We start from the raw sequence: 14,487 nt of genomic DNA, 5'->3' as shown, positions 1-14,487 counted from the left end.
TCAAGCTCATCCCAACTTCCCTTGTTTTCCCTTGTAGCGAAAAACCGGGTCTACCATGGGAAGACTGCATGAGCAGTTTGGCGAGTAACTTTAAAATTGATCATGTATCTATCTGCCTTTGAAAAAAAATGAAAAAAAAAGATGATGGCGGGTCTACAGGACACATGTAAAACAATACCTTGTGCGCGAGGGTGTGTGTCTGCAGCAGGTGGCCGGCCTGCGACACCACGAGCGGCGTCAGCCCGCTCACCACCACGCCTTCTGAAGCAAACATACAACGTCATTTATACATATGTGGGTGAATTTAATTACGCAAATCTATGAAATCTATCCTATTGGGCTTGAGTGGACTGTACAGAGATATTTCTAACATATTCTAGAATATATTTCGCTTCGCTCTGGATTCAATGTACCTACTTCACTTAACGAAACATTTTGTTCACATAGGGCTCTTTCCCACTGAAAATCCCGTTTATTGCGGGTACGGTTTTCTGCAAGATCCCGTTTTTTAGTATGCGTGCAGTATCCCGCAAACTGGAATGTTCGTGTGAACGTTACCACAGAATAAATAATAGTACTACCGTACAGAAAGGAAACTTCTTACAAAACCGAAGTTTGACAGCGGTTCAGGGTCGAATCATGCTATCCCTTTCGGCTATTTAGGGTTGTCAAAATTCAAGTAATTATCTTATCTGTGGTCGTGCACGCAAAGGGACGTCAAGTTGTGTCAACCCTAATAATTTGCTCGCAGCAATGGTGAGCCGAACGAAGCCGAGTTTGCCCGAAGTGAGGAAATTCGCACCCCTGACGTTACTATAAATAAATAAATAAATTAAAAATAATTTATTTTCAGACAGTTACAGTCCATAGTTGTTAGTATTAACTTACAGGCTATGTTATGTTACAGAACAGTACCTACACTAAATTACACAGATGAAATTACATACTAATACATTACAATTTATTGTGGCCGATCTATCGAACTGCGTGTTTCACAAACATGCAATTCGATATATCGTCCCAAAACAACTGAATCTAACCTGTTGGCTATCATTTTCTACTGTTGGCTATCATTTACATTTTGACTATATTAGCACGTATACTACTAAAACGGGATCCTGCAAAAACACGTACCCGCAAAAAACGGGATGTTCAGTGGGAAAGAGCCCTTACTATTCTGTGGACAACAGTCAACACTCACCTGAAGAGGCAGGAGGTGGTGACACAATGCCATTTTCTCTTTGTATTCTATGATTACTATCCCCTGTTGTCACTCCTGCAATTAAAATAAAATAAAAATTGATCATTTTTGCTAAAAACAAAATCAAAATGACATTGATAATAATAACCCGCCCATGGTGCATATATGAAAAATTTCGTAACTAAGGAAACTTTTTGACAGAACATCAGTACCTACTTGCGATACCGAAGTTATTTACAATAAGTTTTGCCCGTTTTGTCCTCGATTCATATTTCTACGTTTAGAAACTGTAACCCAAACAGGCCAATTCGAATGGGCACCTACATCAAACCGATATTAGAATGATATTGAAATCATATCAGTTAGCTATCATTCGCGCGGGCGTCTCGCTACGGTAAGTTCAATAAAGCTTGTGTTGTGGGTACTTTAGACAACGATATATCTTCTTCCTCGCGTTATCCCGGCATTTTGCCACGGCTCGTGGGAGCCTGGGGGTCCGCTTGACAACTAATCCCAAGAATTGACGTAGCACTAGTTTTTACGAAAGAGACTGGCATCTGACCTTCCAACCCGGAGGGGAAACTAGGCCTTATTGGGATTAGTCCGGTTTCCTCACGATGTTTTCCTTCACCGAAAAGCAACTGGTAAATATCAAATGATATTTCGTACATAAGTTCCGAAAAACTCATTGGTACGAGCCGGGGTTTGAATCCGCGACCTCCGATGCAACACGCACGCTGTTACCACTAGGCCACCAGCGCTTTTTTGTAGACAACTATGTATTACAGAACTTAAAGTATTAACCGTCCCTTCTATATATATACTGGAATCAGCAAAATTTGTGCGTAAAAACATGCATTTGTTTAGATACGATACAAACCCTCGTCGTAACCAAAACTTAGTCCTACCCGAACCAAAAATGGAAATGTTCAAAAAAGGCCGGCACTATACATCCATCCAAATTTATAACCACTTACCAAATGATATAAAATCAGAAGAGAAATACGTTTCGTTTGTAAATAAATTAAAAAACATGCTAGTGAACAAAGTGTATTACGATATAACAGAGTTCTTGAATGATAAGTGGCCCTAGTAATACAAAGCATATAATATACATATAAATAGTAATGTTAAAACAATTAATTTTATTGTAAGTTAATTATTTTAGTTTTAAGTTTTTAGTATTAAGTACTTATGTTGCTACACCCTTCCAGGGTACATGTTCACAAAAATTGGTGTAAATACTTAATATGTTGTCCATGTGTGCAAATAAATTAAATGAAATGAAATGAAATATATATAATATTTATTTATTTATTAGACAACGATATATATAATATATAGGTACATATACTCAATACTATGAAAACACCCATGAGTCAGGAAGTAAGGTAAGGTAGTTGTACCAGGAGCGCAGCACTCACCGTTGGTGTGGTGTTGGTGCGGGTGCGGGTGCGGGTGCAGCACGCGCAGCCCGCCGCCCGCCGACAGCAGCTGCAGCGCCGCGCCCCCCACCACTAGTCCGCCGCTGCCCACCACCTGGAAACGATCACAATTAAGGTGCCGTAGGTTGAGCAAATTTTAAAAAAAAGTACTGCTTTTTTGGATCACAATACCATAGAGTAACTTATACTAGAGCGGTACTGTCATAGTAAATTTTGTAACCCCAGTAAATTCACTGCCATCTGTCGACACACTTTAAAACTAAAAATGAAGATTTATAAAAATACGATAGAATGTATTTAAATATAGATAAATGATTTTTTTTATTTGCATTAATTATTTTTATGATTTTGACCTATGTTCTTTCACTGATATGCGTTAAAATTGTTAAATAACAAACGAAACCGTCAACGCCATCTATACGACTAGGCCAAAACTAGTAGCGCCCTCTGAACGAGAATCAAATTTTCTTGATTTTCGAGGCACGTTTTTTCCTTAGAATGTATCCATCTATTACGGAGTTATATCTATCTTTGACAATACGGTTGCCAAAAATTTAAGGAAAGTAATTAAATGATCAGCCGTTTTTAAAACTGATCTGCAAAAAAAAGCCATTAAATCATTTGGACAGCATACGAAAATTTTGCTGACACTAAATAAAAATCGAGCTACAACTCTTGTTCAGCAAATAATTAATAAACGGTCAACATTATAACCAATATCGATCTGCTTAATAAATACTTGAGCTGCAAAATTATTATTTGGTCAGCAAGATTTAAAAAGTGGTTGGTAGAAAAAACATGACTCTATTGTCTCTAAGCAGTTTAATGGAAACGTAAGGAATGGTAAACTGATATAATAAGGTGGGTTACGTTTGATAAGTTGTATTCAAACGTATGGTGTGGGTCCTTTTTAGGGTTCCAAACCCAAAGGGTGCCCTATTACTAAGACTACGCTGTCCGTGCGCCTGTCCGTCTATCACTAGGCTGTATCTCACGAACCGTGATAACCAAACAGTTGAAATTTTCACAGATGATGTATTTCTGTTGCCGCTATAACAACAAATACTAAAAACAGAATAATATATTTAAATGAGGGTGGCGGGGTTGTATTCCCATACAACAAACGTGATTTTTTACCGTTTTTTGCGTAACAGTACGAAACCCTTCGTGCGCGAGTCCGACTCGCACTTGGCCGGTTTTTATGGTATATGTTGATCCATGTAATTTCGAAGTTAAGTAGCATTTATGTAAGGATGTCAGACTTACTTGCGATATCGGGAGGTGTATTTGCGCGGGGTGCACCAGCGTGGTGCTTAAGGTATTGCTGACGCCGTTCTCCAGGTGGCCGTTCTGAACAAACATACACAATGTTTATTATAGTCTGTCAAGCACAATATGTCAGTAGCAATGTACAGAACAGTGAAGTAGGGCAACACTCAAAGAGCAATATTGCGCTAAGAAAAGCAGCAATGTACATCGAACGCTCGCGGTGTCCCAGTTAAGAAAAATTTGCCTTAATAGAGTTAGACCAAGAAAAGTCTGCAGCGATTTTGATAGTTTACGCAGTGCAAGTGTTATTTTAAACGTCAAACGTCTAAATAACACTTGCACTGCGTATGTTATCAAAATCGCTGCAGGCTTTTCTTGGTCTAACTTTACCTGCCTTACCTACTGCCTACCTACAAGGCGTTCAAACGAGTATTGCCGGGTGGAACACCGCGAGCGCAGGCGAATGTGCATAAGACAGATTACAAACACAATAATAACAAAATATATACAATGTACAAAGGCGAACTTAATATAAGGGATCCTAGGTTATATTTTATCCAGGTACTTTTTTTTAGGTAAGCAGTAAATTGATTTATGTTGATTGAATTCATTGAATTACCTGTGCTGACTTCGCGGGCGCCAACGTAGTGAGCGTGAGCGTGTTGTGCCGCGTGCCGTACGACGTCCGGACGACCTGCAACCGTACACACACACATGTATACAACGAGCGTAAACAGGTTGCTGGGAGACTTTGCAGGTTGAGTTTACCAATACATCAGTGCGAGTGAGACGGACTGCGATCGAGTTTACGCAGTCGCTATACTAAACGTTAAGTGTCAACTCGTGGCACGGCTACTGTAGTCATTCATTTCTAGTGTAAAACAAATGTTTTCACTTTGTTTCACTAGCGATAAAACATTAAGTAGTGAATTTTATAAATGTAAGTATTAGTGCAGTCTCATAATCCGCTACGTGAGAGCACGAAATACGGACGGAGAAAAAAATACCAATGAACATGATCATAGCTTTACGAGTAGTACCTATATTGAACATGATCACATTGAAACAAGACTTTATTATGAAAAAATTCAAACGTCTTCTACTGCTTGATAGTTCTATTACCCCATGAAATTTTTAAGCAAACATCACATTTGTTTTATTCATAAAATCAGTTCCCGTTACAATGAACACGCCACCAAAAATCCAAAAAATAAACCAAGCTCGGGTTGCACCAAGATTAGCTAATCCGCGATTAGGTCAGTTCTAATTTCTAAGCGGTTACCAGGCGCCCATACCTGCGAGGTGGTGGGCGTGATCTGTATGGGAAGCGTGCGGAGCTTCGTGCTGAGGTTCAGGGTGCGGGGGGGCGAGGTCTTGATCCGCGCCACGGTTGGGGGGGATGAGGTAATCTGGAATTTTATAAGTTAATACGTAAGTAATAGATAATCAATTATCACTTGAAGAATTCAGGAGCAAAACGATTTTTTCTTTTACACTTCCTACTCAGGAAATATAGCGTGAACTACTTATTTAGCCGCTTTTAGGCTTATACGGTCTACATACCACACAGTGCCATGTCAGCGAAATTACTTACAATTGCGTAAAGCAATAAAATACGAGTCAGTGTCGTTCATCATTAGAAGCTATCACGCGTGTCCTCATTAGCATTATCATTCATAATGTCGCGCTTATATAGTTCAAGTATTTTAGTAGCAATAAAGTGTTTATTTTCGGCAATATTGTGAGTTATCAAGCAATCAACAGAATACAATTGGTGTATGTGACACTAGCAGCCCATACAAGGCTCATAGTCTTAGATATTAAACACGCGTGCTTTTTCATTATATTATATCACTTGTTAGATAATGCATGATAATCCGACTGACTTAAGAAAGTAACTGATTGCTAATAATATGTATGGGAACGGAGCCGTTTTAAATTGGTCGAGTAGATTTTACAAGAGATGCAAGGTCGAGGGGCAGCAGGCAGTATAACAGATGCAAGACTTTTACGAGTACTGTTTTAAAAATTAAATTTTTTTTAATATGAAAATTTCTTTTTGTTCCTCTCAAGTGTGTTGAAAAACATCGTATGAAACGCGTGTGCATTGGTCAATTACACACATCGGCTTTCTTATTGCGCGGTCGCTTACAGCTCGCTTATCGCCGCGTGTGTAATGACCAACGTAGCACACTCGTATCACAATGTACTATTTTCCCTAAAACTCTTTGACTTTTACATATGATTTCGGTACGTACGGAGGCGTTACTTGAAATAAATAAAAAATGAATTTTACAAAAGATACTATGTTTCAAGTGGTGCCGTGACCAGGATTCTAGACATTGTGTCAAAAAAATAAGCACAACTAGTCTGTTTTTTTTACTATAAACTGACAGTGCAAGAAACAAATGAGCGTTCCGTACTATTTCCTATTGGCAATAAATACTTTATAATAAAAAACACAGACTATAGGACATTTTTTATACCCATTAATTCGTATGTTTGCATAAAGGTTAATAAGCCGAGAACCCTCGTAATGAAAAGTTCTCCCATGTACGTTGTTGATGATTTAATAAAAATTACTTTAAGATAAGTAATAAGTATAATAATTATGTACTTACACTTATAGGGATTCCCACTACTTGTCCATTGACTCGATCATCCCTTTCCATTTCTTCATTCTCTGTAAAAATAAAATTTATGTGACATTTAATGTTCGAAATGTTAATGTACAATGGATAGCTTGTGTAGTTTTGAAAAATATATACCTACGACAAGTTCTCTGTTTAGTTTTTATTTAATTTGAAATAATAACATTCTTAAAATTTAAAAATATGGTTGTCTATTTGTGTGTATTGATAAACGTTTACAATGTTTATTTTGAAACAACGATGTTATCCTATCTCTTGAAAAACCATTAATTGAAAAAAAAAACGAATAATTGTTTTTTTTCCTCTAACGGATGCACACTGCCGAAAATAATCTCGTCCGTTAGCTACCAGGCTCGCATAAACGTAAAGCGTACCCGTGCTCCTCGGTCGCACCGAGGCGCGCACGGACACCTCCCGCTTCAACGCCGCGAGGCGCTGCTGCGCGGCGATCTTCTCGCGCGCCAGCCTCTCCATCTCGTGCTCGCATTCGCGCTCTTTGCGGCGGAGGACCTGCGAACAATGTACCAGGGTTACAGAACTGTTGGGAGCTGTTAAGACAAGTATTATGACAATTCGTAAACCTTATGACAAGGACATAAGGTCCACCGGTCAGTTAAGAGTGTCGCTACTGTTGCTGTTATCACAACCTTAAACATCTTGCAATAACATCGAACATAGTAAACTATGTGTTTACTAAGAATATCGTAAAGAGATTGCAATAGGTAGTATTGGTATTAAATGATAATATAAATGAAAGAATGTCAAAAATTGATCATTTGACCGCCAAGGACGCACAAGGAAAGCCTTTACCTTAGCGTCGTCACACACAAAAACAGCTGCACCGATTTGGATAAAAACTGGCGTAAAGAAAAACGGAAAGATAAATTTATAACGTAGATTACCGTTGAAAAAACCGGGAAAATTACGGGAAAATTTCAAAACGGCTCTCGTACACAACAATGTATTTTTCAATATACTTAATTAGGAATTTAAACAGGTAGGTTAAGGTTGCATGTCATGTGTTTGTTTATGACATTGACACTGTCATCACTCCTCAGTTGCATTGTGTGTGACGTATTTAATTTTTCTGAATAGAACTGACCCTTTCGACCCTTTTACACACTGTCAAAAAATGGCTTGCCGAGCATAATTTAGATATAAACCTACAGAAAACAAAAATTATTCAATTTAAACCGACAAAGAAGAAACCATTAGAATTGCAACTACAAATAAATAACAATACAATAGAAGAGGTAAATGATTTCAAACTGTTGGGTATAACTATGGATTCAGGGTTCAGGGCTAAACTGGAAAGAGCATATCCAAAGTCTCAAAACAAGAATAATCAAATTTATCTACGCTCTTGGTATATTAAAAGCGAACACGGATTTTGAGTAGGCTTTATCAGTATATTTTGCTTATATCTATTATGGCCTCCGATATGGCGTACTTCTCTGGGGAGATAGCACAGACGCCAAAGATATATTCATCCTACAGAAAAAGTGTATACGAATCTTAGCGAACGTACACATTCCTAACAGCTGCCGCCCTCACTTTATACGGTTTAAACTGTTAACGTTGCCCTCAATATACATAATGGAGGCTGCACAATTTGTCAGACAACACACAGAATTATTTCCATTAAAAGTCGATACGTGTAAAACTAGAAGTCAATATAGAAATAAGCTGCTACTACCTAGACCTAACTTAGCAATGTATAAGAATGGACCTCAGTATAAATGTATCCAAATTTTTAATAAAATCCCTAATGCTATCAAATACGAACTAAATGAGAAAACTTTTAACTCTAAACTGAAAAGCCTATTAATAGAAAATTGTTATTACACAGTCGAATCATTCCTGGAAGATAATATGTTAGATAAATATGACACCGAACTAATGTAAATAAGACTGTTAACTTGCCATATTGCTGCCATCACTTTAATATTAAGTGACATTCATTAAATAAATAATAATTATAATAACTTCACAAGTTAATTCAATCAGACATTATTATATCGGTGCATTGTTGACGTTGCTATCGTTGAAGTTACTAAATTAATTTATGAGACTAACTAATAGGTTACTAAACCACTGATACGCTAATATGTTAATTTTATTATGTTACCTTAATTACAATATATAGATAAGAATTAATAGAATAGAAAAACTGTACAATTGTGTGCCCTTACAGGGTGTCATGAACTGGCTATATAAAATGTAACACCTTATTATGTACATGACAATGCAATATTGAATAAATGACTAAATGACTAACTGAAAGAAAACCGAAAATTTGTAAAATTCCCGAAAAAAACATTTGATTTTTTCCGGAATTTTCATCCCTAACCTAGATTGACATGACGTTGATATTGACAAGACAGGATTGATGACCGAAGCCGCCATATTATATGTTGATCAGCTTCTTGATTGGAAATATTGGAATCCAGCCCGCCCTTAATATGTTACAATAATTTTATCCTCGGATAATAAAATCCTGACCTAATTCAGCTGCATTAGTCAAGAAAAAAGTCTTAGGTTAAAAAAAATACGGCTTCTTATTTGAACAAGTTTTTTGTTTGAGCCAAATTGGCTTTCTAGGATTCATATCACAGAATTTAAGAATAATAAAAAGAAAGTTAGAACAATAGCTTGGGCAATTGGTTTGTTTGAAACTTGCCTATCGTTGGACGGGGCTCATTGTTTAACATTTGAAATAAAAAAAATTGTTGTCGAAACAAAATGTGCGAAGTTTTGTAAGTTGGCAACAATGGTGGAAGCCATATTCGAAAATTGAATTACGAAAGATGTAGGGCAAGCAATATGGGGTGCTCTGTGGCGAAAGTGGGAGTTACCGCGACCGTAGGGACCAGGGGAGTAGGAACGCGAGGCGGTATGGCGGTAAGCCGGTCACGGCCGGGACTTTACACTTACCAGAGTCAGAATGTGCGTACCTTTGGGACTTTGGGACTGGGCGATTAGGATTATTGAACCCTGCTTATTTCTAGAGTCTAATGACGGGTCAAAAATGTCAAAATGTTAAACATGATTTAACCCTTTTCTTATCAATTGTATATTACGAGACCGAGACAAGGTGTAACAGAAATAGTGGGGTGCCATTATGGGTATATTACCTAATTTGGTGTCGTGTTCTGATTAGGAGAAAGTAGAATAAACATTTGTGGTATTTTCTATAAAAAGGGGCCTTATTGTCGAGGGCGCTTACGCCTTTTTAAACGATGCTCCGATATAAATACAATGCCGCGCGACGCTGTGCGGCGTAAGCGCCATCGACAATAAGGTCCCTTTTTATAGAAAATGCCCCATTTTTATGACGCGATTGACGCGAAAAATCTTTGGCCTGTATGGGTTGGCCGACTTGGACGACCTGCCTATAGAAACATGTTTTTCGAGTCAAAAAATATGTCTTCTATTTTTTCCTAATCAGAACACGATACTGAATAAGCCCTTGAACGGATCTCCACCATTTTTGTTACACCTTATTGAAGTTGGAGGATTAAAATAATAGTACAGTATTGTCCAGGCTCGGAAGTAGCTACTTGCTGGCTGAGGATTCGTTTTAAACGGACGACCTTGGTAGTCCGTTTAATTGAATCCGAAGCCAGCAAGTACCCTTCCAGCCGAGTCATATATAGTGCTTTTCTCAAAAATGGCGAAATAAACACAAATAAAAGAGAAATATTTTACAGAAGCAACGTTCTTATGTATATATTTTCACAAAAAAAAGTAAAAAGATTTGCTTTGCCGCAGTTTTATTTTTTTATTTAAAAATAGAAGTGTATTTTTCTGCTGAAAAGACGCCAACCTATTTGAGACACCTAAATAGTCGCGGTACCAACATTATAATAATAAGTACTGATCATCTGTTTGGCTGTTAAATGGACCTATGCCTTCATTTGATATGGCCACTTTAACTTTTAAAAAGTTTGGAACTCGACAAATAATGGAATTTGTATGCAACATTGCAGTCTTTCTTTCTTTTCTTGATGGACTTGAGGGCGGTGTTGCCCGTAGCCAATGTCACGTAAAAGGGTAGGAAAAAAATTTGTATGCAACATTGCAGTCTTTCTTTCTTTTCTTGATGGACTTGAGGGCGGTGTTGCCCGTAGCCAATGTCACGTAAAAGGGTAGGAACAAAATAAATGCTCTTGGAGCACGACGCTGTTCGGTGGTTGTTGTAGTTGTCTCGTAAAACCGATAGCTGGATTTTACGAGAAGCCGTTGACTCCAAAATGGTGGTTAAACACGCTTTGAGATTAATTCTCCATTCACTGCACACTACCACATTAGATTATTGTATAATAAAGCTATCGATATTACACTTTAAACAATATTAATGAGCAAAAAACAAAGGAATTAATCACGAGGCTACTATCAAGATGGCGTTCGAACCGGAAGTCCCAACATTGCAGTCCTGAAATCGAGACTGCAATGTTTTTAACATTTTAATTTTTTGACTGACCATAAACTACGCACTTCGCGACCTACTTTTTAACCGGCAACGTCGACTTTGCCGTCCATTTTTGAGAAAATGAAATATAATTGGGCCTAAAAGGCAAAAAATATAACGCTGAAATGTGGATTACAGCCCGGCCACGACATTGCGCGACCGGCGACGGCGACTGCGGCAACCATAGGTGGGAACGAAAGGTCCGATCGCAGTGTCCTGCTCCAGCCTATGGTTGACGCCGCCGCCGCCGCCGCCGCCGCCACCGGTCGCGCAATGTCATGGCCGGGCCGTTAGAACGAGTACCATCCATTGTCTCTTTAAATACCGCTATAGATCAATCGGCAAATAAACGTGGCCTGAACTGATGATTTTAGTCAAGGATTAAACAAGTTACATGTGTCAATGATAGACATTGAGCGCTAGTATCCACACTGTTAAATAACAATTCGTAAACCTTATTTGTAAGGCCATACGGTCTACCTATAGTCAAATTAGTACGAACAACTATGTTGGGAAACCCGCATACGTTTTGGGTCGTAATATAGTTGGGTGCATGCGTCGCATGTCGATGAAGGTGTAGTCAGTTATCATGATTCATTTACTTTTTAAATCTATTGTTAATGTGCGATGGGAGGTCGGGAAATTTTGTAGAACATTCCGAGCTTCAATATACACTACTCAGGCAGATTTATAGATCTTTTCTCACTGTCTTTGAAAAGGTTACAATTTTTTTTTCGATTAGTAGACGATACTAACCTGAATATATCTAATTGCTGACGCCAATATCGACAAATTAGACGTCTTCTTGTCATCAGGGGTAGCAAGTAACTGCCGTTTAAGCAGCTTAAAGCACTCATCAAGGTGCGCTCGTCGGTTTTTCTCAAAACCTTTTGTGGGTGATACTAACCTGAATATATCTAATTGCTGACGCCAATATCGACAAATTAGACGTCTTCTTGTCATCATGTGTTGCAGGCAACTGCCGTTTAAGCAGCTCGAAGCACTCCTTAAGGTGTGCCCGTCGGTTCTTTTCCAACTTATGTAATACTAACCTGGATATATCTAATCGCTGACGCCAATATCGACAAATTAGACGTCTTCTTGTCATCAGGGGTAGCAGGCAACTGCCGTTTAAGCAGCTCGAAGCACTCCTTAAGGTGTGCCCGTCGGTTCTTCTCGAGCTTGTTGTGGACTTCTCTCGTGCCGGCGCGAGGGGCGCTGCCGCTGCCACTGCCGCTGCTGTTACTGCCCACTGACGGGGGGGAGGGGACCTGGGGGGTCCTGGGGACAAATAAAAGAATCGTCAAGAACAGGCGATGTAAACTGCAAACTGTTGTCCCGTCATAGGAGCGCAGATATTATTTTTACACTATACAGGGTGGCTAGAAAATAAGTGCATTCCCGTCAGGGAGGTTTTGGGATTATACTGAGCACCTTTACTATGGGACCAACCTCGAAATCGGGAAAAAAATTTGGCTGTTTCATGCATTTTGGCTGGTCCATTTTCTATGGGAGGGTAATTTTTTTTTTCGCGATTTCGTGGTTGGTCCCATATATATTCATGTAGTTTGTATTTAGAACTATTTTCGTTTTTACTTTTATTTTCTTTCAAAGTTTTAAGGCGGGTGATATATGAAAAATTAACAAGTACTGTCTACAACAAATACCTACTGCTGCTATGTATTTTTTTTTTTCCTTATTTTGGCATAGATTGCGTGGTTAAAATCTTTCGGGTTTTTCGGGTTACACCGTGTAGTGACTTTTTTATAAACAATAAGATAACAAAACATGATAAAAAAAATTGGAAATAAAGGTTCTCGCCTGCGACGTTACATTAAATATACTTTTATTTAACGGACATTAAGTATAGTTTTATTTTAATAATTGTTATGTTATGAAGTTAATAGTAAACATTTTTCCAGGGACCGGCCCGCTATCCCTTATCGGGGTTTTATAAGGGTATTGCATAAGGCTTAACTCACCATACCCTTTGCCAGACGAAACCCTTTGTTTTGCTTTTAAAAACCCTTATATAAAGCTACCACATTTGAGTAATCGGTAGCCCAAATACCCTTACAAAACCCTTATCATCCGCTCACCAACACCTTGCATATTGCTTATAAGGGTTAGCCTTATAAAGGGCTTCACTTTTAGCATATAAGCGTGCTAATTTAAGTCGTCTACCTTGTTCATAAAGTACACATTACTTCGAATCCGAGCGATCGTCGGCGGCGACGGCGGCGTTCTTTGACTAGGCACGTATTTTCTTTCCTTTTCATACACTACCGTAGATATATACTAATCCTGTCTCTTTCACGCAAAGGGAAACCTTTATAAAAAGCGCTTAAAGATAAGGGTAACCCTTATTAAGGGCTAGCCTTATTTTTGGTTAGCTTTTCGGTAAGGGTTAGTCAAAGGTAGGGGTATGAATGGGCTTGCAGTTCAAAAGGGAAAGTCTTTCAATGTGTTAGCCGTGTTTAAGTGTCGCCCATTGAAAGGGTTTTATCGCGGAAAGGGTTGTCCGGTCCCTGATTTTTACACAATTTAATTCAAACGATCTTATTCAACAGTATCCAATCATAACTTACCCAAAACCCAAATATTCTAAGCCTATTAAAATATAATCACGTAAACATAAGAATAACCAATCACAATCCAAATGAATCTCAAGGAAACTGATAACACGCAAATACCTACATGATGTATATTCTCAATTAAATTATCAAGTCAAAATGCATCAAAAGTCGCAAGCAACCGTGTCCATGGAGTAATTAATTTTCAAATTACCTATACATTGTCACATTATACAGATGAATGATGCAAGGACTGGAAGCCGGTTCTGAATCAACAATTTAATATGGTTTTGATCTTGTTTTGATACGACCTGGAGTCCGTGTGCGCTGCACAAATCAGCATGAGCCGTTAACGATGATTGGTCCTCCCGAAAAATCAGAGAGTCGTCCTATTCTTTTATTATTCTTTATTCTTTATTCTTTATTCAAACAAACACAAGTATAAGTTTACAGCGACCTACGCCAAGACACTTATACTGTTAATACATAGTCAGTATCATAAACATGTATACATTTTTCGAACTACGAGTATCTCTAGGAACTTAAATTAAACATACATACTACAAAGTTACATAGGTAGAGTTTAAAAAAATCCTGACACTACTTTGTAAGGACGGCCACTTGTCTGCGAATATGTCTGCGTTTTGGATTGAAGCTAAGAAGTTATTTAGTAATTCTATTCTATAAGGTATTTCGCTCGCACTTATTGGTGCGTGTGAGATGTCTAATGTTATTAGTCAAGGTCGTATCAAAATTAAAAACATATTAAATTATTAAATAAGAACCGGCCTATCACTATCTAAAGCGTTGAATTATGTACAAAACCGCACCGAGAGCGACATCTAATACTTGTGTCCACCCGTGTACCCGTACCCGT

At 38.3% G+C, this 14,487-nt stretch overlaps 1 protein-coding gene across 5 annotated transcripts in view; it reads right to left on the bottom strand.

The window, feature by feature from the left end:
• LOC134750026 (max-binding protein MNT-like) overlaps positions 1 to 14,487 on the bottom strand; it is a 53,415-nt gene that overhangs the window by 2,028 nt on the left and 36,900 nt on the right. For 2 of the 5 annotated variants that reach the window (XM_063685106.1, XM_063685102.1), the window contains exons 3-11: positions 12,090 to 12,318; positions 6,941 to 7,076; positions 6,537 to 6,598; positions 5,211 to 5,324; positions 4,535 to 4,609; positions 3,913 to 3,996; positions 2,608 to 2,740; positions 1,202 to 1,276; positions 179 to 261 (exon numbers count right to left, since the gene is read on the bottom strand). In XM_063685106.1, coding sequence (XP_063541176.1) covers positions 179 to 261; positions 1,202 to 1,276; positions 2,608 to 2,740; positions 3,913 to 3,996; positions 4,535 to 4,609; positions 5,211 to 5,324; positions 6,537 to 6,598; positions 6,941 to 7,076; positions 12,090 to 12,318 — 991 coding nt within the window. The remainder of the gene's footprint in view (positions 1 to 178; positions 262 to 1,201; positions 1,277 to 2,607; positions 2,741 to 3,912; positions 3,997 to 4,534; positions 4,610 to 5,210; positions 5,325 to 6,536; positions 6,599 to 6,940; positions 7,077 to 12,089; positions 12,319 to 14,487) is intronic. The other 3 variants (XM_063685103.1, XM_063685104.1, XM_063685105.1) reach the window with 3 other exon arrangements.

Source organism: Cydia strobilella, chromosome 19, assembly GCF_947568885.1.
Source record: "Cydia strobilella chromosome 19, ilCydStro3.1, whole genome shotgun sequence".
Taxonomy (NCBI): Eukaryota; Metazoa; Arthropoda; class Insecta; order Lepidoptera; family Tortricidae; genus Cydia; species Cydia strobilella.
Note: the sequence above shows the minus strand (reverse complement) of the source record. Positions and strands in the feature narration are given on the sequence as shown.